A 26,434-nucleotide genomic window follows, 5' to 3' on the forward strand; every position below is an offset into this window, starting at 1 on the left:
CCGATACTTAGATAATGCTGAACCAACTAGGACATGGCCAAAATGTTGGAAAATATCAGGGAAGGAAATATGAAATTTTGGATCAAAGGATTTTTCAGAGAGTTTCAAAATATGAAGAATATAAAGAAGCCGATGATGTGTTTTCAAAACTATGTACTATTTGCTACAATATATCATTTTAATAATATTTGAGGCGCGCGGCTGTGAGCTTGCATCCGGGAGATAGTAGGTTCGAATCCCACTATCGGCAGCCCTGAAGATGGTTTTCCGTGGTTTCCCATTTTCACACCAGGCAAATGCTGGGGCTGTACCTTAATTAAGGCCACGGCCGCTTCCTTCCAACTCCTAGGCCTTTCCTATCCCATCGTCGCCATAAGACCTATCTGTGTCGGAGCGACGTAAAGCCCCTAGCAAAAAAAAATAATATTTGAAGATTTCAGTATTAAAAAGTAAAATGGAAAAGCATTAACTCTTGGGTTGTGGAAGTACTGGGTTTGGAAAAAATAGTTTGGAAAAACTGTCCCCGAAGGTTTGGATTGCTGTACCCAGATGACACCACTTTCACTTTCATCTGTGGGGATAGTGAGGGGCTCTTCTTTTGTTTGTAAGGCAAGTTTCCAGACATTGACTGCTATATCCAGATGACAGCACTTTCACTGCGCAGTTCGACCTTATTCCTGTAGCAGCCTTGACAAAGCCTACAGCAAAGATAGTAAAACATCAACCACTCACCAACCCAGGATGTGGGTCAACAGCCCGTAGCATCACGGAGAGCAGCAAATGCTCTGTTAACTTTAGAGTTATCTTTTTATTTCAGTCCTGTGCATTGATGGTGTTGGAAGTTGGGTAGTTCTTGTAAAATGAAGAAAGATAAGAAAAATTTATGTGATGAAGATCTTTATAAACCAAGTGCACCTGTATCTACTGGCACCATACCTAGACACAGCGCTCAACATGGAAAAATGGGCTATGATGGTAAGTACAGATTTTGCAGTGCATGTTAAATGTGCAGTTCTGAACTACCAGCCATTTTTTATATTAAAGAACATTGGTGTGTTTTTGTTTTATGTTGTATATGTGGATTTAATATTTATATTGTACTAACTGTAGTACCTGTGTTTATGCATTGGATCATCTGTCCAAAGGCTGGTTGGATCCCCAATAGGTTCATCATAAACTGTCATAGAAAGACCAGGCATTACTGGAGAGGTGTGCTAGGGAAATGAGGTGTGAAGTAATTTTTCACTGTTTTCCTCACTGAGCCAAAAGGAGCAATTACATTTCCTTCTGCCAATTCCACTGTAATGTATACACCAACTGACCATTATGAGTGATAATGTGACTGTCACACTGCTCATCACAGTAACTGGTTCTAAAAGGAATGATATTGTTAGCATTACTCATACCTCGGTTGCTTTGATATTGTTGAAGCCAAGGATTAGACTAAGACTGATTAATGAAAGTAACAAACTTGATCTAGCCCATACGAAAAGATATAGTGTCTGTTGTTGATGGGGAAAACCATTTCGCATGTGCATGATTACACTATTGTCAACTGTTTACTGACCACTTCATGAGAGTTTGGACTTTGCCATATCCAGATATTGGTTTAGTATCTTCTTTTCCCAAGGTATACTTTTATAAGTAATTTGGGTAGCGTACTTGTGTCGAATTCAGGATTTGTGTACGAGCACTGTACCGGTATACTACATTTTAGGAGTATGAAAACTCAGAAACTGAAATATGGCATTTATATTCTTCCTGCCATCATGAAGTTAAAAGTTGCATTATTCTGAGAATTATTGCTATGCTGATATGATACTCAGTCCTTTTAGGGATAACTGCTATTCCAGAGCTTCTTTATACACAGTGTTAGATATCTAATCCTGGGAGGAGAGTGAATGTTGTGAGGCAACCGTTCTGACCCTGCAGCAGGCAACAAAGACTTGATCATGAGAGAAACACCCTTTGCTGAGTTGCAATCTGGGGGTAGAAGGAGTCTACACTTGCGACTTGCAGAAACTGGACGTGCTTGAACTGGAAAGCACGGTTGCTCGGACGATGAGTATGAAAACTGATTCCCTTTTACCACAGGTTGTCAGAATATCTGCTTCAAATATAATTATATGAGGCTTATACGTGCAGACATGTACCATTGTACATCTTGGAGCATTAAGGTTCTTCCTCTCTGTGATCTCATGAGCTGGTAGACCTGGTACTGTGTTCAGATACGCCAATGACAAATCCTTGGAAGAAGTAGCTTGACTAAAGTTTATTCACGGTGTAGTGTACCTTTAGCAAGAATTATAACTGTACTGTGAACAGATGGCAGCAAACTTCCTGCTCCATATATCAAAATAACTTTACAGCTCTCGTGCATATTATTAGTCAAAAGGAGCAGATCAGTAAATGCTCCAGGTAAATTTAGTAAACAGTATTATCCTATAAACCATCTGCAGGCGTACTCAGCTGAATGTAATCATATGTGATGATTTTGGAAGATCAGAATGGCTCAGGCAGGATATTAAGCCAATAGGAAGGTGTATCTGCCAAACTTTACTTCCCAGTATATCATGCTCAGTGCTACAACTTGTATTGTTGTTTGTTTTTTGCTGTATGAAAAAAATGTCTTAGCAATTAGATATTAGCATGTTCTTTTTTCTCTTTGTGTTCAGGCTTTTCTCTTAACACATCTTTCCCTGTAACATGAATCTCAAAATGGTTAACTAAAATCCTGATTGCCACTACCCTTACCTTAAATAACAAGTTAAATGAAATTCTACCCAGCCATTATCCCATGATTCTGTAGAAATCAGGTATACAAAATTAAATTAAAATTCATCATGGGCCATTACTTGCTCTCACAGATACAAAGGGTATCAGGTTAATATTAGAAATGTTCGAACAGAAAGGCAGTTTTATAAATATTCCCACCTTTTCTACCGTTCATGGATCTTCATAGTTATTTGCTGTTTACGGGGTACCTCCAAGAAGTATTCATCATTATTTATATATATAACTACACAATGTAAGATTATTTGCCGAGATGAAAATGTAGGTATGAATGATTTCTTCAGCCAAAAAAAATCAAAGCAAACCCACCTCTTCTATATTCAACATTAAATCCCGAAACCATAATATTTATAAATCATAATTTTTGCAAAGGGAACCGAAGTATTATTTCCAAGAAGTATTCTCTAAATTCTTCTTGCTGTTTCAACACTGCAATTGGAGTTCAGTACCTTGTAGGATCACCTTTTCATTTAATAATGTCTGCCAGTCTTCTTGACATTGACTTAACCAAATTTTCAGTCATGTCTATAAGAGTGAAAGCATCAATGGTAACATTATATTTCTTTTTTTTTTTTTTACCGGGCGAGTTGGCCGTGCGCGTTGAGGTGCGCGGCTGTGAGCTTGCATCCGGGAGATAGTAGGTTCGAATCCCACTATCGGCAGCCCTGAAGATGGTTTTCCGTGGTTTCCCATTTTCACACCAGGCAAATGCTGGGGCTGTACCTTAATTAAGGCCACGGCCGCTTCCTTCCAACTCCTAGGCCTTTCCTATCCCATCGTCGCCATAAGACCTATCTGTGTCGGCGCGACGTAAAGCCCCTAGCAAAAAAAAAAATTTCAATTTTTTTTACATCGTTATGCCCTACTCAGTAGTGGCATGGTTGAACTTGCTTAGCTGATGTGTTGGCCTTCTTTTCCTCCCAAAATCTCTTCATCCTCTCGCTGAGCTTCTTCCTTCGTTCTTCTGTCCAAGTTATAGTAGCTCTGGTGTTGGGTTTGTCTTCAAAGTGGTGATTGTTAATTTTGGTTCTGAATATACATCTGTCCTGTACAATGTCTTCTGAGATGTTGATTTCCTGGAGATCTGTTTCATTTTCACAAAGCCAGCTGTTCTTGGTGTTTAATGAAAGGGCCAGGTTGAGAATTAGTTTAGTTAGCCTGTTAGTGTTCATTCTGATAATGTGTCTATAAAATTTCAATCGCCTTTTCCGAAAAGTGTGAGAAATTTTTTCAGATTGACAATATATTTCCTGGGATGATTTTTTTTTCCATATTCCATCTACACAAACTGGGCCAAACATTTTTCGTAAAATTTTCCTTTCTTGGTTCAAGCTGTGGGTTACTGTAGTCACGTCCTAGTTCATGAACCATGGGCAATGGCTGAGTGGCCTAGTAAGTGTCCTGAGAGTCGGGATACCAGTTGCTATGGAATGGGAGTGACATATTCTGAGTCATGGCCCTCCTTGTGCTCAGGCAGCTAGGACTATACAATTCACCGGTGGTCCGTAACCTGTTAGAGGAGAGATCCTTACTTGGACATGTGCAAGTAAGGTAGCATCCTGCTTCATGAATTTACCGAGCTCAGAACAGTTTAAGCAAGCCTCGGACCTATGGGAGTAACGGAGTCCCACTCCCATTTGACAGGCGAGGGACTCCTTGGAAACAACTTGGCGAACGAAATGGAATTCGATGGGGAGCTAACAATATTAATGGGGCGTATGGAAGAGAGAAAGTAGAACTGCCTGAGTCAGCAGAGAGGATGCATCTGGATGTGCTAGGAGTAGGTGATATTCAGGTAAGGGGAGATAACGAGGAAGAGATAGGAGATTATAAAGTGTACTTGACGGGTGTTAGAAAGGGAAGGGCAGAGTCTGGGGTAGGGCTCTTTAGCAGGAATACCATTGCACGCAACATAATTTCTGTTAGGCGCGTAAATGACCGAATGATGTGGGTAGATTTTTCAGTTGGAGGAATTAGGACTAGAATTGTGTCTGTGTATTCACCATGTGAGGGTGCAGATGAGGATGAAGCTGACAAGTTGTATGAAGCATTGAGTGACATCATGGTCAGGGTCAACAGCAAGGATAGAATAGTGCTAATGGGCAATTTCAATGCAAGAGTTGGGAATAGAACTGAAGGATATGAAAGGGCGATTGGTAAATGTGGGGAAGATATGGAAGCTAATGGGAATGGGAAGCATTTGCTGGACTTCTGTGCTAGTATGGGTTTAGCAGTTACGAATGCATTCTTCAAGCATAAGGTTATTCACCGCTACACATACGAGGCTAGGGGTACCAGATCGATAATAGACTATATCTTAACCAACTTTGAATTCAGGAAATCTGTTAGGAATGTGCGAGTTTTTCGGGGATTTTTCGATGATACAGACCACTATCTGATCTGTAATGAACTAAGTATCTCTAGGCCAAGGGTAGAGAAAGTGAAATCTGTCTGCAAACAGGTAAGGGTAGAAAATCTCCAGGACGAGGAAATTAGACAGAAGTACATGGATATGATTAGTGAGAAGTTTCAAACAGTAGACAGTAAGCAGGTTCAGGATATAGAAAGTGAATGGGTGGCATACAGGGATGCTATAGTAGAAACAGCAAAGGGATGCCTAGAGACAATGGAGCTGATGACCTTCGATGTTAGGCCCCTTTAAACAACAAGCATGATCATCATCAACCTAGAGAAAACTGTGTCTAAAGATGGGAAAAGGCGAACATCTTGGTGGAATGATGAAGTGAGAGTAGCTTGTAAACGTAAAAAGAAGGCTTATCAGAAATGGCTCCAAACAAGGGCCGAGGCAGACAGGGATTTGTATGTAGATGAAAGAAACAGAGCGAAACACATACTGTAGTTGTTGAATCCAAAAAGAAGTCATGGGAAGATTTTGGTAATAACCTGGAAAGGCTAGGTCAAGCACCAGGGAAACCTTTCTGGACAGTAGGAAGGGAGGGAAAAAGGAAATGAACAGTGTTTTGAGTAATTCAGGTGAACTCATAATAGATCCCAGGGAATCACTGGAGAGGTGGAGGGAATATTTTGAACACCTTCTCAATGTAAAAGGAACTCATCCTGGTGGTGTTGCGAACAGCCAAGCTCAAGGGGAGGAGGAAAACGACGTTGATGAAATTACGCTTGAGGAAGTGGAAAGGATGGTAAATAAACTCCATTGTCATCAAGCAGCAGGAATAGATGAAATTAGACCTGAAATGGTGAAGTATAGTGGGAAGGCAGGGATGAAATGGCTTCATAAAGTAGTAAAATTAGCGTGGAGTGTTGGTAAGATACCTTCAGATTGGGCAAAAGCAGTAATTGCCCCTATCTATAAGCAAGGGAACAGGAAGGATTGCAACAACTATCAAGGTATCTCACTGATTAGTATACCAGGCAAAGTATTCACTGGCATCTTGGAAGGGAGGGTGCGATCAGTCGTTGAAAGCAAGTTGGATGAAAACCAGTGTGGTTTCAGACCACAGGATCAGATTTTCAGTATGCGCCAGGTAATTGAAAAATGCTACGAGAGGAATAGGCAGTTGTGTTTATGTTTCGTAGATCTAGAGAAAGCATATGACAGGGTACCGAGGGAAAAGATGTTCGCCATACTGGGGGACTATGGAATTAAAGGCAGATTATTAAAAGCAATCAAAGGCATTTATGTTGACAATTGGGCTTCAGTGAGAATTGATGGCAGAATGAGTTCTTGGTTCAGGGTACTTACAGGTGTTAGACAAGGCTGTAATCTTTCACCTTTGCTGTTTGTAGTTTACATGGATCATCTGCTGAAAGGTATAAAATGGCAGGGAGGGATTTAATTAGGTGGAAATGTAGTAAGCAGTCTGGCCTATGCTGACGACTTGGTCTTAATGGCAGATTGTGCCGAAAGCCTACAGTCTAATATCGTGGAACTTGAAAATAGGTGCAGTGAGTATGGTATGAAAATTAGCCTCTCGAAAACTAAATTGATGTCAGTAGGTAAGAAATTCAACAGAATTGAATGTCAGATTGGTGATACAAAGCTGGAACAGGTCAATAATTTCAAGTATTTAGGTTGTGTGTTCTCCCAGGATGGTAATATGGTAAGTGAGATTGAATCAAGGTGTCGTAAAGCTAATGCAGTGAGCTCGCATTTGCGATCAACAGTATTCTGTAAGAAGGTAGGCTCCCAGATGAAACTATCTTTACATCGGTCTGTTTTCAGACCAACTTTGCTTTACGGGAATGAAAGCTGGTTGGACTCAGGATATCTTATTCATAAGTTAGAAGTAACAGACATGAAAGTAGCAAGAATGATTGCTGGTACAAATAGGTGGGAACAATGGCAGGATGGTACTCAGAATGAGGATATAAAGGCTAATTTAGGAATGAACTTGATGGATGAAGCTGTACGCATAAACCAGCTTCGGTGGTGGGGTCAAGTGAGGTGAATGGAGGAGGGTAGGTTACCTAGGAGAATAATGGACTCTGTTATGGAGGGTAAGAGAAGTAGAGGTAGACCAAGACGACGATGGTTAGACTCAGTTTCTAACGATTTAAGATAAGAGGTGTAGAACTAAATGAGGCCACAACACTAGTTGCAAATCGAGGATTGTGGCGACATTTAGTAAATTCACAGATTCTTGCAGACTGAACGCTGAAAGGCATAACAGTCTATAATGATGTATGTATGTATGTATGCATGTATGTATGTATGTATGTATGTATGTATGTATGTATGTATGTATGTATGTATGTATGTATGTATGTATGTATTGTACCGGGAACGCCGCTACGAGAAAAGTCCGAAGTATGTTTATTGAACTTCGCGCGAGATGGAAGGTATGCAACCCGCCGAACTCAGTGATGTACGCAGCGAGTGACGTGACCTCCTTGAGCACGCTATACGTGACTATATATGGTAATGTCCTAGCTTACCCGCAAAAGTCTATTTTGCGTTAAACTATCGCTACTGCGACACTGCCATCATAAAAACCATTACTATGGACGCAATCTGTCAAGATTTCAGAGAAATCCACCGAGTACTTTAGGAGATATAAGGGTAGATAATACCCGGGTTCTAGACACTTCCACGCGAACGGGTATAAAAGGAGGACCACCCGACCTATGAATTCAGTATCTGTCGCTGCACCGTCTCTGCGACACGGATAACGGGAGGAGCATTGTGTGTGCCGAACTTATAGTTGAAAAGTCTTCGAAATCCAAGTGTTAGAACTTCGTTATTTTCTCAAGGTGTCGTGTTGGGACTTTGTCACATTCTTCGAGTGTCACATTGGACTGTTATTTTCTTAAAGTGACATAGGAACTTTGTCATATTCTTCGAGTGTCACATTGGACTTTGTTATTTTCTTAAAGTGCCACGTAGGGACTTTGTCATTTTCTTGAAGTGCCGCGTTGGGACTTGGTTATCCGACGATGATTGAAAGAACTTAGAATTTTCATGAGTGTTGTGTACCACGTTGGAACTTATGTTTCGAACTTATTCGAACTTGTATTTTCGTGAACATAGAAATTTTCCGAACGTGTAGGTTGAACTTGTGTCCTACCAACATAAACTTTCGTGTGAACGATATGACTTTTTTAAAGTGCCCCTCGAATTTACGTTCTGTGAAGAATTTTGAAACTTAGGGACGTTCAAACGTTACGTTTAATTCTAAAAATATTCAATACTTTCCAAGTGCTGCATCGGGACTTGTGTTTAGATTCTTATCCTCATTAAAGACTGTGGTAACTCAGAATACGCATGTCACGTTCCCAGAAAGCATAGAACTTTCCAGCATTTTGAGTGAATCCATAATTTATGAAATTAGACTTTTACTCGCTTTGCCTACTGACGGAACAGTTTCAGAGTTTTATTTCATTTATTCAGTTCATTGCCAACGTGCCAATGTGTTCTAAATCTTCAGAAACTATGCGTTAAGAACTGTGGTGACTGTAATCCTACTGAACATTCTGATTTACTGTAAGCTTTTCAAAATCATCCTGTTCTCCGAGTGATTATTGCAGGACGTTTTCAATTCAATGTTAAGAGTGTAGTAACAATCATTGAAAGGTTGTATCTGTTTAAACAGTGCCATGAATGTTTGGAGTACCGTGCAGAAAACTCACACATTAATCACATCTCAAATCGAACTCAGAACGTGTGCATCCAGAACTTCGGGACATTCCAGAACTTCAAGAAAGTCCAGAACTTCGAGAAATTCTAGAACTTCTCATCCAAGCAGGGGTGGTCACCGCCCAGGCCGTGTCCGGCGCCATCTCAGGACTCGGAGTTGCTAACCAGCCACAACACTTCCATGCTTCTGTACGAAGGTGATATCAACTTGCTTTCAATAATCAATAAACTCAGATTATTAAAAAAATCTTTAAGATTGATAATTATACCCCTCTTTGTACCAACTCAAATGATAAAGCCACTCCCTAGATAGAATGCATGCTCATTAATTTAATATCAAGCGCCTCAAAGATAGAAGCACTTTCCCGGGTACAGTATGTATGTATGTATTGAAACCGTACAGTGTTCTGTACAGCTCATGGGAATCATAGGTGCCTTTCTACCTCATTAAAATCACTTCTAAAGGTCGCGTCATTGGTAGTAGTATGGGCGATGGGGATCGAGCAGCGTCCGGCCAGAACGGAACCCCGCGAAAGAGCGCCTGGAAAACAAAGGGAAGATTGAACAGGAGCCAAGCCCCCGCGAAAAGGCTCTCTCAACTTGCAGAGAGAGTTGGAGATATGACGCGACGCTGGAGTAGTCAAACACGCCCCGAGGTGTGGCTTATTTTACCAGAGACCCGAACTATCAGAAGGAACTTCCGGTTTTTATGCACGTTTCACGGGTGCCAACGTCGAATTTTGGCGCATAAAAATTATGAGATATTTTGATCCAGACATGGGAAAATTATGAGAGGCACACCAATGAATAGAGCTGAATTTTCTGCGTATCCCAGACAGGTCGTCACCAGATGTCCAGCCGTGACATATCGCAAACACATGTGAACGAGAAAGCGTCCCCCAAGCTAAGAGTCGCGCTCAAGTTGACTCCATCCCCCAGATGACGCTAATGGAATAATTAAAAGCGGGAAGCAAATTACGTGGAAACTGCCGATCGTCGGTAGAGCACGCCTGGTTGAAATAAGAGAGGAAAGTGAGTGTTACAATATGCACCATTTAAATGTTCTGAATTCCTGGGATGAAAGGAGCTGCTGTCCTTAATGAACCGTGAATCGTTTACGCCCATTGTCTTCCGGTGCGTAGACCATAAAAGCAGATATGACCCTCGCTGGACACAGTTCTTAGCGGGTCGTTGAAAGGGGACGGTGTGTCCCGTGGTGTTCCAGTTTTATAGTCCGAAACCTAGCGACCGCATACTAAGACAGTGCTATTGTGTCGTCGCAGTCGTGAAATACGAAGCCTTTGTGAAGTGTGGACGGGAAGCCAAGCGAGCCTAGGCGAATGTCTCTGTGCCGCATGTCATTAAATAAGCTACGAGCATAATTTATAAACGAGTAGCCGTTTCGGCTACATACAATGCTGGCCTGAATGAGTCCGTGATATTAGTAAATTGGTATCACCCAAATTGCTACTCTAATTCAGGGTGCTCAAGTCTCGTGACTTAACCGATTCATGCTGTGAACGCGCCCGCTGTGATTAGAATGACCTGCATATTCATGGTGTAAACTCTGTGTGTGTGTCGCGTTAAGCAGAGGATCGTGTGACGAGTGGTGGGGTGTTACCCATTTGGATTACTCTGAGATTTCAGCTGTGAACGAGATATCCAGGATGTCGGAAATGTATGGACCAGGGTTGAAGGACAGCACGCCCGTCTCCAGCGCCGAGGCCATGCAGCGGTAAGCGCCGCCATGGGTCTCCCGTGGAAGGAAAAACCACGGCCACCAAACAGATGAGTGATGTCAATATAATCTCTTAGCACGTTAATGTAGAACCGGTAGTAGGATGAGCTTTCCTCTGTAATACCTAAATGTTGAAAAATAATGCATGTCCTAATATGGAAATTTTATTGTTCTTGATCATGTTAACGTAAAATTCAAGGGAAGCTAACTCCCCGGACAACCCATTTGTTTTTCTTAATGATTAGTTTATCGTGAGGGGCTATTCTTAGTAATATGTAGAATATCCTAGCAAGTATGGGAACAAGGATAGGAGAATATTTTGAGTTCCCCTAGGGGTGGCTGGAACAATAGTGGATGAGCAGGGAAATCCATGTCCAAAGGTTGTTAGTTAATGTCCAAGATGTCTAACGTATATGCTGGGGAAACTCATGGGTCAATCAGACGATGTATGCGTAACTTACACATATAATAATTGCATGCTGCAAGAAAGAAGAGATCCCTGACCGAGAGAGGTACATAAATATGTTATTTAGGTATAATAGTGAGGGACAGTTCGCGAGTTTCCCGTGATTCTTGATTATTTAACTAGAAATATATGGAGTTTTTATCTGCAACCGGCTGAGATCCAGGGAAGCCAGAGTCGTATGTATGGTAGGAATATAAATATATGCCTAACTTTGGGCGGTAAGCAAAGAAGATGAGGAGCGTGGAATTGAGGAATCAAGACAGTCCTATGCCCAAGGAAAGAAGATACGCGATATGGGACGTAATGAGAGGGCCGAATGCCCAGATAGTTTTATGATGAGATGATTCGGAAGGGATGGTGCCCATAGTCGGCGCTCTACGAGAAAAATGAGAATGTATGGAATAAATGAGTATTTCTTAGGAATTTTGCGGTAAGATGAATAAACAAATGAAGTGGGCCATAGATATGTGTCTTCGAAAAAGGAGGGCTGGACGTTGTGAGGGAGAGAAGAATCCGGCGTGGCCAATGAATGAGGAATGGTAGTATGAAGCGAATGACCGTCCCTTTCTTTTTTTGTGAGTGTTTGCTCCTCGCGCCGTTCTGCTATTATAGTTAAGACTTGAGGCTTTGGATCTCCCCCCCGTAACTGCTGGTTGTTTTAACTGGTTCAGCTATGACACTTGTGTCAATGATATCACGGTGATATAGAAGGTAATTAATAAATGAGTAAGGATCTCCCCCAATATCCGGTAATATGAGACCGTAGGGATTTTTCAGGAATGTACCTCTCAGTCGGAGTCATCTAGTTCGAGCCCAGGTCAGATGGACTGAGGCAGAAGATACTGATAACCATGTTTTTCTTACAGGAATAGCATCCTTTATGCATGAGGTATATATATCTGTGTGTGTTTAGTATTTAATGTGCATTTATTTTGAGTTCAAACAGAACCGATGTTCAACGTTATTTTGTCTTGGTGACAGATCAGGGAAGTCCGGGGATTTTAGCTAATGGCATGTGTATTTTGTCTATGTATTTTGTAAATATATCTTTTAATATGGTAATCATGTAGTGCAGGAACCGGTTAGTTACGTGCTAAGAACGGGGAATATTACGTGTAGGGACATCAGCTCATCTCACGGTGTGATCGACAGAATATAAAAATGTCATGAACGGTCTGAACTAATGAGGGAAAGGTGAACGATAGTAATCGCAAAATCTCAATTACACCGTTGTGCAGACGACGCCCTTAGGCGAGTCGAATTTTAAAGTGTTAATTATTTGCTTTTCCTTCCGTATGCGGAGAATTCATTGTATAGGGTTGTATCTATTTTTTTATTATGTCATATTTTGAATAAATTAGTCTTCGTAACCCCCCATTCTATGATTCTTGTCATTTGTAGCAGTGCTAAGCAGTATCCAGTAGACAGTTGAACCCAGAGAATCCTACTTTCAGATTACATAAGGCTCCACCTTAAGTATTAGTGTTGTTTTTCTTTCGAACGTACCACCCCCAAGTGCTCGAGCTGCCGAGGCCAGCACAGAAAGTAGGAAGTGGACGGTTCGAAGCTCGTTAGGCATGTCGAGGCGCTCCTCACTCTAGTCTCATCCGTGGGTGTTTACCCTGTTATGTGGAGGCATTCTTATGCGCGGGTCATCCATCCGAGGCCCGGAAGGACGTAGTATGTATGTATGTATGTATGTATGTATGTATGTATGTGTGTATGTATGTATGTATGTATGTATTTTCCTCTCTTGTTTCTCAATGGCTTTGGTTAAAGATCCGCCACCAATGATTAAGGTTTCTGAGGCATATAACGCTTCAGGTTTCATCACTGTATTATACTGTGTAAGTTTTGCATTCCAAGATATTGATTTTTTTATTATACCTGTTCCAAGTGATCCTGTATGTTTTCTGTAATTTGAAAATGCTTTCTTTATTTGCTTTGCGGTTTAAACCAGAGGGCTGAATAATTTCTCTCAAATATTTAAATTGGTTCACTTGAACACTTTTGCCGAATTTAGTTATCATGCGTTTTCCATCTAAGTATCGTGAGGCTCCTTCCATGTACTGAGTTTTCTCATACGAAATTTGAAGTCCCGTTTTGATGGCAATTTCATGTAGTTTTTCAATTGAATGAATTGCTTCATGCCTGTTGTTGGAAAGGATTGCTATGTCATCAGCAAAGGCCAGACATTGCACGTGAATTCTGTATTTACGTAGTCTTCCAAGGGTTATTCCTTTAGTTTCCTTTTCCCAGGTCCTGATTACTTTCTCAAGTACCAAGTTAAACAGTAACGGCGATAAACCATCCCCTTGACAGAGCCCGGTGTTAATAGGAAAAGGCTCAGATATTTCGCCTAGGAATTTAACTTTTGAAGTAGTGCCAGTTAATGTTTGTTTGATTAATTTTCTTCTTTTATTCACTTGAAATTCTTCTAGAGTATTGAAAAGTATTTGACGGTCTATAGAGTCTGGTTTTGCACATTTGGAGAATAGTTTTGAGATTAAGAATTTTTTTCTGTACAAGATCTTCCTTTTCGTAAACCTGCCTGGTATTCACCAATTAGATGGTCTGTTTGTTTCTCAAGTCTAGTGAGCAGGGCTTTGGAAAAAAAAATTGTAAGCAACAGGTAGCAAGCTATTTCCTATATAATTATTGATGTTCTTTTATCCCCTTTCTTCTGTAGTGAATGGATTAACACACATTTCAATCTTCCGGGATTTCATCAGTGATCCAGATATTCTCAAGAATCGAGTAGATTTTCCGGGCTACGCTGTCACCTCCTATCTTCAGCATTTCGGCAATTATACTATCTTCCTCCGGGGCTTTGTTATTTTTGAGTCTGTGGATTATTTCTTTGACTTCTTCCAGTGTTGGGGGTTCTGAATCTTGATTGGATAAGGGTTTTTCAAAGGTGAGTTGTTCTTTAGGGGATTTACAGTTTTAAAGATCCTGGAAATAAACTCCTAGAAGTTTGCAATTCTCTTGATTATTCGTTTCCATTGTCCCATCTGGGCGTTTGAAGCAAAGACCAGGTACCTGATAATTTGATAATTCTTCTCTGAAAGTTTTGTAGAAGTTTCGTGTATTGTTTTTTGTAAAATCTTTTTTCAATTTCTGCCATTCTGTAGTGTTCGTATTTGCGTTTTTCAGACCTGATGATTTTTTATGTTTGTTTCTGTATTTTGGTGAATTCCTGCAGGGTTTGTTCAATTTTATGAGAATTCCAATTCTGCCAGGCTTTAGTTCTAAAGTTTATGGCCTTGTCACAGGTTTCATTCCACCACCTATGTTTGCGTTTCCTGGGTGGTGTGCCAACATTTTGAGAAGCCTTCAAAAGTATGTCTTTGAGTTCTAACCAGTTTGAAGGATTGTGAGTAGGAATACTTTCAAGGAAAGTACTAGTGTTCTGTTTAAAAGATTCCGGATTGACCCGAAGGTTTTTGTTATTCTGGGTTTGGACCTGTTTGGTTGAAATTTGACCTTGATTAAGGATAGATGTTGGTCAGAGTCAATGATCCCTTTTTTAACTTTAACATTCATAATTTCTTTTTGATTTTTCTTGGAAATAGCCACATGATCTAGTTGAAATTCACCCAAGTGAAAATTTGGGGATCTCCAGGTTGTTTTCTTGTGTGGAAGCAGGCGGAAATGTGTTGACATTAATTTGAGATCAAAATGTTTGCAAAAATCAATTAATCTTTCTCCATTTTTATTAGTTCTATTGTGCGCTGGGTATAGTCCTACAATGGTCCTGAATTTCTTTTCTCTACCAATTTGGGCATTGAAATCACCTAACAGAATTTTTATGTGATGATTTGGAATTGTGGCTGTAGTTTCTTCTAGCAGTTCCCAGAAGTTTTCCACCATTTGTGGATCTTTTTGATTATAGTTATTGGTGGGTGCATGCGCATTAAGTAATAATTCCATTGTGGAGATTTATCTCCCGTATGCGGTTATCAGACTGTGCCTCTTTCAATGGGCTTCTGATAAGTTCATCTGCATACACCCCAGCGTCAGTGGGTACGGTCTGACACATCCCACTCTGATGAGTCTAGTGTGAGACCTAAGACGAAACGCTGGTTAATAGAGCAAACACCTGAAAAGCCTTACATCTGATCTGTTTTTGACACGCTCTATTGGTGAAAAATATCTAATTCCCTCCATGGGAACTTTCCATTTGAAATTCTTTCAGAAGGTAAAGAAAGTTAAGTACTGAGTTTACAATATTTCTTCTTACAGCAAATCCTTTGCTAAATTGTAATGATCGCTTATTAAGGGAAATTGCTGGCTTTCCTTTGTAAATTCTATAATTTCCTGAGTCAAAATGATTTTCATCCGTGTATCTGGTTTCATGAAGTGCTAAAATTTGGATGTTTTAGTTATCTAACATGTCTGTTAATTGTTTTAACTTCCAAATTTTCCGAAGTGTGTTGATGTTTAGACTACCAAAGAAAGTTTTGCATTTTGGGCGAAGAGATTTGGGAAGTTCCGATACATTCCCGCATGATATTATTATTATTATTATTATTATTATTATTATTATTATTATTATTATTATTATTATTATTATTATTATTGACATGGTATAGGATTTTTGGTCTTATGCTGTGTCAAGAAAATAAGGTGAAATTCTTTACGTTTCACAGAGAACTTTGTTCTGCGTCTTCAGAAGAAAATCTCGACTGTTCACGAGGAAGACTTCTCCAAGAATGAAAGTTTGAATTTAGACGTTAGTAATAGAAGTGGAAGCTGACAGCTCCATCAGAATTGGTCTGAAAGGGGATCACAATAACAGTTTACATACATTATGAAAGTATGACACTGACACGTGCCTGGAATGAAACATCTGGTGACGAGGAACGTATTAATTTGGATAACTCTGAAACAAGATAACAACGTCAAACCTATGATTTGGTGGAGGTATATCGATGATACATTTGTGGTCTGAACAGAAGGTTCTGAGAAACTTCATTTATTTCTAAACCATTAAATTAGCAACATCCTTCAATTAAATTCACGATGGAGATTGAGCCAGACAGGTGCCTTCTTTTTTGGACATTCTAGTAAGAAAGAAACCGGACAGCTCCTTAGGACATACCATCTATCGTAAACCTACCCACACGAATCGCTATCTTCATGCAGATTCTCACCACCATCTAGCACAAGAACAAGGCATTCTCACGACACTCACCACGAGGGTGATACGAATTTGTGAGCCATCAAATATCCAGGAGGAGATGAACACACTGAATGTCACGTTGAAAGGTAATGGTTACAGCGAAGTGAAGATTCATAAACTCCTGCATCCCATAGGGACGACTAAGCGAAGCTCACAGAAAGAAGAAGTGAAGGGAACTGCCTACCTGCCTTCCATTCCCATCACAGATCGAATTGCCAAAGTCCTCTGCAAACACAATATAAAAATTGTGTTTGGCACCGTCACTAAAATTGCTCCCAGTCTAGGTAAAACCAAGGACAAATTGTCCCCACTTTTACATCCTGGGGTACACAAAATTCCCTGTACATGTGACATGGTATACATTGGCCAAACATGCCGGTCCATTGGTACTCGTATCAAGTAATATGAACAAAATATTTGTCTCAACCGTCCAGACAAATCAGCAATAGCTGAGCATGCCCTACCGTCAGGTCATGATGTCGTGTTCTTTGATGCTTGAGCTCTTACCCACACTAGACACTACAGGTCCAGGATTGTACGGGAATCTGTGGAAATATGTAAAAGTCCTAACAATTACAACAGGGACACTAGCTATAAGTTAAGTAATATGTGGTTGCCAGCCATTAAGTATTCATGGAGATAGGTCCCTTCACTATTGTTATTTTGTTTTGGTGTTTCCCAAATTCATACGTTCCTCATCACCAGATGTTTCATTCCAGGCATATGTCAGTGTCATACTTTCATAAAGTGTGTACACATGTTATGTGACCCCAGAGCATTAAAAATCCCTCTTTCACCGAATAATCTAAAAAATGAATTAGATTTCATAAAAGAAATAGCCAGATTCAACGGGTTCAATCTAGATATAATCAACAAAATCATTAATAAAGTCAGACTAAAATTAACCACAAACCTTTCTCCAATAAAACCCAACAAACCAAAATTCGCAAAATTCACATATACCAACCCAAAAATTCATCAAATCACCAATCCTTTAAGAAAACACGAGGTAAAAATCGCTTACACAATGCAGAATACAAATCGAAATTTATTTTTTTAATGCTTGTCATATGATCATGTAATCATTGTGCCTTCTTTGCTAGATTCAATTTCCTAGTGAGTTCCTTCAATTTATCCTTACTTCCACAGCCATTTCTGACTCTATTTCTTTCCAATCTGCATCTCCTTCTTAGTATCTTTATTTCTTTATTATAATAAGGTGGGTCTTTACCATTTCTTAGCACCTTTCAAGGTACAAACCTGTTTTGACATTCCTCAACAATTGCTTTAAACCCATCCCAGAGACTGTTTACATTTTTATTTACCGTCTTCCACCAAGCATCAATGGTATCTTTATTATTATTATTATTATTATTATTATTATTATTATTATTATTATTGCTAGATTCAATTTCCTAGTAAGTTCCTTCAATTTCTCCTTACTTCCACAGCCATTTCTGACTATTTATTTCCAATCTGCATCTCCTTCTATGTCTCTTTATTTCTTTATTATAATAAGGTGGGTCTTTACCATTTCTTAGCACCTTTCAAGGTACAAACCTGTTTTCACATTCCTCAACAATTGCTTTAAACCCATCCCAGAGACTGTTTACATTTTTATTTACCGTTTTCCACCAAGCATCAATGGTATCTTTATTATTATTATTATTATTATTATTATTATTATTATTATTATTATTATTATTATTATTATTATTATTATTATTATTATTGGTACCTTCATTAAGATACAAGACCACCACACCATTTGCACTTATGCACCCCTAAACATGTGTCGAACTTCCTTCAATGTTTGGCAGTAACATAAAGTTCCTTTCTTCCATCTCGTAGTTTTTTTGTTCTCCACACTGTAAAATACCCAATAGACTTGAAAAATGTTAAATTTACTTTTGTTCATGAAGAATGCTGTTTTCAGAAACTCAAAGGCTCTATTTCTCTTGGTTTTTGCATATGTAAGTCTCTTCCTTCTGTTCGCTTTGTTTATATATGGCTTTCTGTGGACTGTTGTACCGCGTGGCTAAATGGTTAGCATGCTGGCCTTTGGTTACAGGGGTCCTGGGTTCGATTCCCAGCAGGGTCGAGAATTTTAACCTTCATTGGTTAATTTCGCTGACATGGGGGCTGGGTGTATGTGGCGTCTTCATCATCATTTCATCGCCATCATGACGTACAAGTAGCCTACGGGCATCAAATCTAAAGGCCTGCGTCTGGCGAGCCAAACTTTTCCTCGGACACTCCCAGCACTAAACGCCATTTCATTTTGTGGACTGTTTATCTATGAAAGCTAGTTTCACAGAGGATATTCCTTACTTTGAAACTGTCTATCCTGATTCATTTGTGACCTCTATTTGAATTTTCAGTTCACTTTGTTGTAAATTATTTCAGACTCTTCTCTCTTTTTCTCAGCCAAGATGGATGGAGGGCGTTTCTTGGAGCCTTTTGGTATTTTTGTTTTGTTTTATAAAATCTGTATTCCATAATGCTTCTCAGTGTTGTGATTGGCCTGCAGATAATTTCACTTAATTCTTTCTAAGAATTACCTGCTTTAAATTGACATAGTACAATTCGTTCTTCCTCTGTTATTTCCTTGCTTTTCCATTGTTTTCTTCCCTATGCTTCATACTACCCACAATAGACTGTTCCCACTCTAACAAGTCTATATCAGTACACTCTGGGCTGCTGGTTGGCCTGTGGTGTTTGTATTACTGAAGATGAATATGTACCGGATGACGGAAGTTTTCTATATTTGCTTGTAACATGGCGGGGGGTGATAAATAAAAACACAACTGGTTGTGTTTAATTCTATGACTAAGATTCATTCTAACTAATAATTGCTTATACACAACACAGACACAGGGGTTTTACAGTTTGTGCATTATATAACTTGAAAATTAACATACTGCATAGTCTCCATTGAGTGTTCCTTGCTGATCTTCTTTGATTTCCACGCTGACACATGCTCCCCAAGGTGCTCAGAGACTGCACACAGACTTGAACTTCAGCTCCACATCAGAACTACCTTTACGGCAGACACAATTCCACAGTTCAACAAAACACAGCTCCTGAACCACCACAGCAATAACTTCGTACTGCACTCACTCTGTTGAACCCCACAGATTGTACAGTTTTCCAAGTTGTGTGTCTTGTGTACTTGTTCAGTAATAAGCAATTGAGTTAACTAGAGGTGGGATAATACAGATTAAGGAAAAATAACTAGACTAGACTGGACTAGACAAAAGAGTGATTGAATGGATGGCTCTGTTTCTAGAAAATATAACTCAGAGAATTAGAGTAGGTGAAGCATTATATGATCATGTAATCATTGTGATGGGAATTCCTTAAGGCAGTATTATTGGACCTTTATGTTTTCTTATACAGGGTGTCCCAAAAACACCGATAACTCTCAGTATGTTGTGCGGGAAAGCAACCAGATTCAGTTTCAAGAAGGAACCCATATCCAGAAACGCACAGCTTGGACGCTGTAGCGCATCGAAGAGTGAGATGGGTGTGCATGTTGTCAATAAACCCGACATTAGTAGCACATAGGGTCATTACAAACAGCGTTCAAACTTTGTACCTCCTACGTCATTGCAGAGCCTACATCAGCGGTGCTGAGCCTCACGCACATGACCCAATATATGCGGTTGTCTTTGAAGAATTTCAATCGCTCCGTGGACTCGATCAGTAAAATCCTCCACTGACGTTACAAGAGTGTCATACACCATACTCTTCATATTACCAACGTGGAACTGTCCGGCTTCTCTTAGTCGTCTGTCAATGGCCGCGAATGTGGGATGATGTTATTAGGCTGAAGTCATCCATCCACAGTACACAGATGGCTAAAGAATTACATACCTTCCATATTACGACACCAAATCGAAACAAATTGTCACAACCATTTCCAGACTTCGACACTCTCCAGCGCCCAAACCGTGCATTTCCGGACAGGGATTTCTTCTTGAAAACCAATCAAGCAGGGGCCGTCCTCCCCTCCAGCTCTCAGGTAAAGGCAAAATCAAATGTAGTCAGGTGTTTTTCTTTCAAGAAAATGATTTAAAAGTCCGTATTACGTAGAAGTGGTAGTACCGCCCCTCCCCCACCAACAGGCAGGGGATACCGTGGGTGTTATTCTACCGTGGAATATAAGTCGCCATTCATCTTCCAAAATGTTAAAAATACCACATACCCCCACGTCTAGCCCCCCACCCCCACCCCCACCTACAAACTGTTATATGGGCGCCCATGTTTGTGGCACGCATTGCTTTTCTTATTTAATCAAAACAAGAAGGCTATGGAAAGTCATAATTTGTTGGTAGAAACATATGGTGAACACGCTCAATCCATTAGAACATGTGAGTCTTGGTTTCGACAATTTAAACATAGTGATTTCAACATGAAAGACGCTCTGGTAGACCATAAAAGTGTGAAGAGGAGCAATAGCAGGCCAAACTGTTAATGCACAATGGTATCGCTAGCAAATGATTAATTTAAATCGTGCAATGATCGAAAGATGAGCAGAATGGGCCAGTAGATATGGCAAAGTGATTTTGTTACACGACAATGCACCTCTTACACAGCAATACCAGTGAAAGACACCTTGAAATTGCTTGGTTAGGACATCCTTCTGCACCCGCCGTACTCCTCAGACCTGGTGCTATCTATCACCTCTTCGCATCAATGGGGCACGCATTCGCAGAGCAGCACTTTAGCAATTTCAAGGAAGTTGGAAAATGACTCGATGAATGTTTTGCTGCAAAAGAAAAGCAGTTTTATTGGCATGATATACATAACTTACCTGAAAGATGGGCGAAGTGTGTAGAAGCCGATGGTCAGTATTTTGAATAAATAAGAAATGAATTCCCCTTGAAAATTATGTGTTTTCTTTATCGCCAAAAACTTTTACATACTCCTAGTAGTCTCTTCCCTGCCCTTTCTATACTGTTATTTTGTATCTGTGTTTTTGAAATTCGTACATTCGTCATCACAAATTGGTTCATTCCAAGCTATGTGTTATGTGTTAGTGTCATACTTTTATAACGTGTGTACACTGGTTATGCGCCCTCTCTCTCCCAAATCTCACACCATCTCACCTCTGGCTTTCTCCACATACTTTCTTTCCATTCTTCAGCTCTTTTCTATTCTATCCTGTGTCCTTCATAGTATTTAATTTTATTCTATTATGTTCTGTTTATTTCTTCTAGTACATTTGTCCCTGATTCATCTGATGTCCCCTCAAATACTTCTCACGCACACATGGTGTGATAGAACATCTTAATTGGAGCTTAATGTTGTTGGCAGCTCCCACTTGGGAGTGCTGTGCTAGCATACAGCGAACCACCTGGTGATGAATGAGCGTAGCACTACAACTCCAACAGTAAAGCATTCTTAAATTCAAACTCACTTTTTTTTTGTAAAAGACTTCCTCGTGAACAGTGAAAATTTTCTGCTGAAGATGAGGAACAAAGTTCTCTGCGAAACGTATAGAGTTTCACCTTGTTTTCTTGACATGGCATAAGCCCAAAAGCCTATACCATGTCTACAAGTATGGGCCGTGAAAGCATCAGTGTTTCCTGTAACAATTATATGCAGCTGAAGATGCCTGAATCAAGGCAAAACATGTCCTGCAATTTTGTATTTTAAAATGTATATGTAATCAAGTGAGATTATATGAGGTATTGAATAGTTGGATCCTCAAGGACTATTCTTCTTTTCATTGAAGTAAAAGAATAGCAGTATGAAAATGTTGCAAAGTTTGGGTTGCGAGGACTTGGGAGAAAGGAGACAAGCTGCTCGACTAAGCGGTATGTAATATCAATATAGTTGGTCCATTATTGGACATTATAAATTTTCCAGCTAACTCTTACCATCTGATGGCCAGGCAGGCATCAATTCCTTAAAAGGAGACAAAGTCGCTCATAGTGCATTGGCACTGCCGGTGGCTCCAAGTAGCCTACGCAGTGGCTTCCACGGTATGCACTAGCCATGCGTATTTGTAGATATGCTATTTGCCAACCGATGACCCCAACTTAGCACACAGGGGCGAAACGCTTGCAACCAGGAATGAGTTAGCTGGAAAATGTATAATGTCCAATAACTGACCAACTATATTGGTATTATACATTTACTCATTCGGTACAAATATTTCAGGTTCGTTATGGGAATCAACATTTTTATCATAAACGGTATGTTCCGAGCTGTCAGTGGAGGGATGGCATGGAATGGCATTAGCAGAAAAATAAGTTTGAATGGTGTTTTCAAAAGTAGGGAAGATAAAAATATGAGGATAAAGTTGGAATTCAAGAGGACAAATCTGGGAAAATATTTGTTTATACGAAGAGGACTTAGGGATTGGAATAATTTACTGAGGGAGATGTTCAATGAATTTTCACATTTCTTGCAATTATTTAGGAAAAGACTAGGTAAACAACAGATAGGGTATCTGCCACCTGGGCGATTGCCCTAAATGCAGATCAGTGGTGATTGATTGATTGATTGATTGATTGATTGATTGGAAGAAAAATCATGTTACCCGATATTTAGTACAATGTTTATTGTTAAAAAAAGAGTTTAATGACTTACCAGATGTTCACATATAGTGTTCTGACTGAAGGCGAAGAAGTAATGAAGTTCCTTGGAAAAGAATGAGGGAATATGCTCTTTGTATATGTAGTGGAGCTGTATTCATCATCCTCCTTTCCCCTTATCCAGCTCCTGTCGGATCAGGGCATTTATGGCACCTCTCCACCTTCTTCTCTCCTTTGACCGTTCCTTTACCATCATTTTGTCCCAGTCCAGGCTTCTTATTCTTCTTGCACTAATTACTGAAACGATCCACCTCTCTCTCGCTCTCTTTCCCTCAAACATTATGTCCATCATTTGTTTTGGTGTTCTTTCCTCATCCGTCGTCTGTATTCTTTGTCTGTGCAATCATACTTCTTAGGTATTTCATTTCACTGGCTTGAGTTCTACTCTCCTCCCTACTTCTCACTGACCATATCTCAGCTACATAGATCAATATATGGGTGCATAAAATTTTTTGTACATTATCTCTTCACACTTCCTTTGTATTTCTTTATTCCAGACAAAAAAAAATTACGCTCTGATAGAATGCATTGCTATGTTGCACCCTCTTGCTAATCTCCATATCCAGCCTTGTATTCTCCATTAATTCACTCCATACTTATTCAAAACTGTCAACAATATTTTTTACAATTTGTGTTACGTTGCACCTACACAGATAGGTCTTATGGCGACGATGGGATAGGAAAAGTCTAAGAGTGGGAAGGAAGTTGCCGTGGCCTTAATTAAATTGCCTGGTGTGAAAATGGTTAACCACGGAAAACCATCTTCAGGGCTGCTGACATTAGGGTTCGAACCCACAATCTCCTGGATGCAAGTTTACAGCTGCGTGGCCCTAACCGCATAACCAGCTCACCCAGTGTTAACATTTACTTTCAAGGCTTTGACCACCAGTTATCACAGTGCCTTTTCCTGGTCTTTCTCCCTTGATATTACCATGGTCTTACTTTTCTCTGTGCTGATATTCATACCATACTTTTGAATGTTATTGTTCATTGTATTAAGTTGTTCTTACACTTCTTTGCTATTTGTTCCCCAGACCACCATATCGTCTGCAAATAGTAATAACTTTATCACCCTATTCCCGTATGCTTCTTTTGTCTCCTTTACAGTTTTGTCCATAACCATTAGAAACAGAAAAAGGTGAAAGCACACTTCCCTTGTAAACATTTGGCAAAATAGAAAATCGAAAGAATAAAATATAAATACCGAAATAAATATAAATAACAAAATTGGGCACACCTGCAAAAGATTTACTGGAATAATTGACTCTGTAGAACATGAATAAACTCCTTCTCCCAAGGCAATGGTCATTAGGCTAACGAGGCTCCAAACTGGTTTCATTACCTTACCTGCTACTATTTAACCCTGAAAATAAATTTGGATTTTTCCTTACTCTACCAATAAAAGATTTACCACAAGTTTCACTACATGAATTTAATCTGAACAGAAAAAATGAAACAAAAACATGCAACAACAATTATCATCACATGATGAGACCAACTCTTTCTACCGCTTCCAAAAATAAACATTCACAAACATCTACAATTTACAAAGAAAAAACGGAACATCGTTCTGAAGGCTGTGCTTCATATTAAGGGTATGCTACGGATAAGACTTCTTCTTCTACTTCGCATGTGTTAATAGGCGCTGCAAACGGCAATTAACCCAGTCAACAAACTTTCTTACCGCTATATTACTTTTAGTCACCCAGGTCATCGTTATGACAATATTTATATGGTATATATTGAACCCATAATTCTACGATGAGAATTTTTTTATTTTTCTCAATATTTATTTCAGATAAAAGTTACTTGTTTGAGAGCGGCCATTTCGTGAGTCTGGCTGTCTCGTGGGAGCGACCTCACCGTGTCGAGCCGAGCCGCAAGCTCGTGAAATACCGTGATACTTCGGTGGACTGCGAATATTCAACAATTTTTCATATTCACGGAATTCTTCGTAACGAGAGATTTTGGAAACACAGTAAATCCTGAAATAAAGAATCTAAATTATTCTTAAACCCTATGTGAAGACAGAACCCCCAGGGTAAATATAAATGCAGTTAAGCCTAGAGACAAATCCGCGTCACACCCGCGGACTGTCTACACGTGCCGAGGTCAATGAATGAAGAAAACCCGCGAAACGCCCGGGCAGAAATAATTTATTTCGTCTGTTGCGAGTGTGGGAAAATTATGAAATTAACGCCTAAATGAATTGCAAGTATGTCCGAAGTCATGGAAAGAATTTCAGAAAAATCGGTCTATTGGATGCGAAATTAGCATATTGCATAACCAAGCTTCATGGTGTGAGTAGCGTCACCCCATAAGAGTATAAAATAAACCGCCCTCCGTATATTTCTCAGTGTCTGTCTGGTTTCTGGAGCGGCGGAGCTCACGTCGTTCGTCAACAGAAAAGTGTAAAAAGTTGATCTCCAAATAACTTACATGTTCATGGCTATCGTTCAAATATACTGTTAGAATGGAAGATGATTGAAATTTTCTGAGCTGCCGACAATAGGAACTTTGAAGAGTTAGATATGTGGTGAATAAGTAATTGACTTCCTCTTTGTATTCAGTGCGTGCGTATAATATTTGTTAGAGTCTGGGTGAGAGCTACAGTGTCTGGTTCCTTATCTCTCAGGACACCTGGTCTCCTTAGTAGGATGAACAAGTCAGTCGCCATTTGAGAAGCGAGGTTGTCACAAGGGCGACCACGTCAAAAAGTGCGTTATAAAGTGTTGTGTAATTTAAGTTGTATGTATAAGAAGATGATGATAAATTTTGCCATGGAGGGCTAAAATAAACGAGGTTGCTGGTTAGATGCAGCCAGAATCCAGAACGATGTCTACGATCGCAGGTCTGTGAATATTTTATATCTATGTTGCAGTTAGATTGTTGTTTGTCCCAACCAAATTTTTCATTGCGTGTGTCGGGTTGATATTTTGTAATAATCAGGAAAGGATATTATATTTTTGGTCAGCGCGTGAAAATTTCATGTTTTATAAAATTCACATCAAGAAACTATAAAATGCGACGTTTGAATCTTGTGTTATTGTTCTCCGAGATATTGTCCGAAGTGAGGAAAATTAGGAAGGTGATCATGATAAAGTAGTCGTGGCGAATGTCTTAATTTCAAATATCGTTAGAATTCAGAAAATTTTATCGAAATTAGTAATAATAATAATAATAATAATAATAATAATAATAATAATAATGTCTACCGAGGGATAAAATTTTCCTATGTTAAAAGTGGATTTAACAAGTATGTTTTACAAGGATTGCGGGCATTTAGAAAATTTCCAGTGAAATCCGATAAAGTTATGTTTTATTCATGGGAAGTAAAATTTTGCGACATCGTGAATGTCGATGATATGGAAAATCACAGTGTGTTGTTGTATTCTCGAGGTCCGAAAGTTGTAGTAACAGTAAGATAAAGAGGTGTATTTTATAAAGGTTATTGTTTTTCACAAGAGGATTTAGATTTGAAAAGGATCTTGAAATATAAGAAAAATGGATTGAGAGCGAAGAATTTATATAT

General features: G+C 39.5%; 1 protein-coding gene across 1 annotated transcript in view; it reads left to right on the forward strand.

Moving 5' to 3' along the window:
- The window catches only part of LOC136862894 (protein SSUH2 homolog), a 744,003-nt gene that overhangs the window by 158,829 nt on the left and 558,740 nt on the right, over window positions 1-26,434 (forward strand). Inside the window, exon 2 of the mRNA XM_067139173.2 lies at window positions 818-975. Coding sequence (XP_066995274.1) covers window positions 861-975 — 115 coding nt within the window. The 5' untranslated portion in view covers window positions 818-860. The remainder of the gene's footprint in view (window positions 1-817; window positions 976-26,434) is intronic.

This window comes from Anabrus simplex, chromosome 2 (genome assembly GCF_040414725.1).
Source record: "Anabrus simplex isolate iqAnaSimp1 chromosome 2, ASM4041472v1, whole genome shotgun sequence".
In the NCBI taxonomy this organism is placed as follows: Eukaryota; Metazoa; Arthropoda; class Insecta; order Orthoptera; family Tettigoniidae; genus Anabrus; species Anabrus simplex.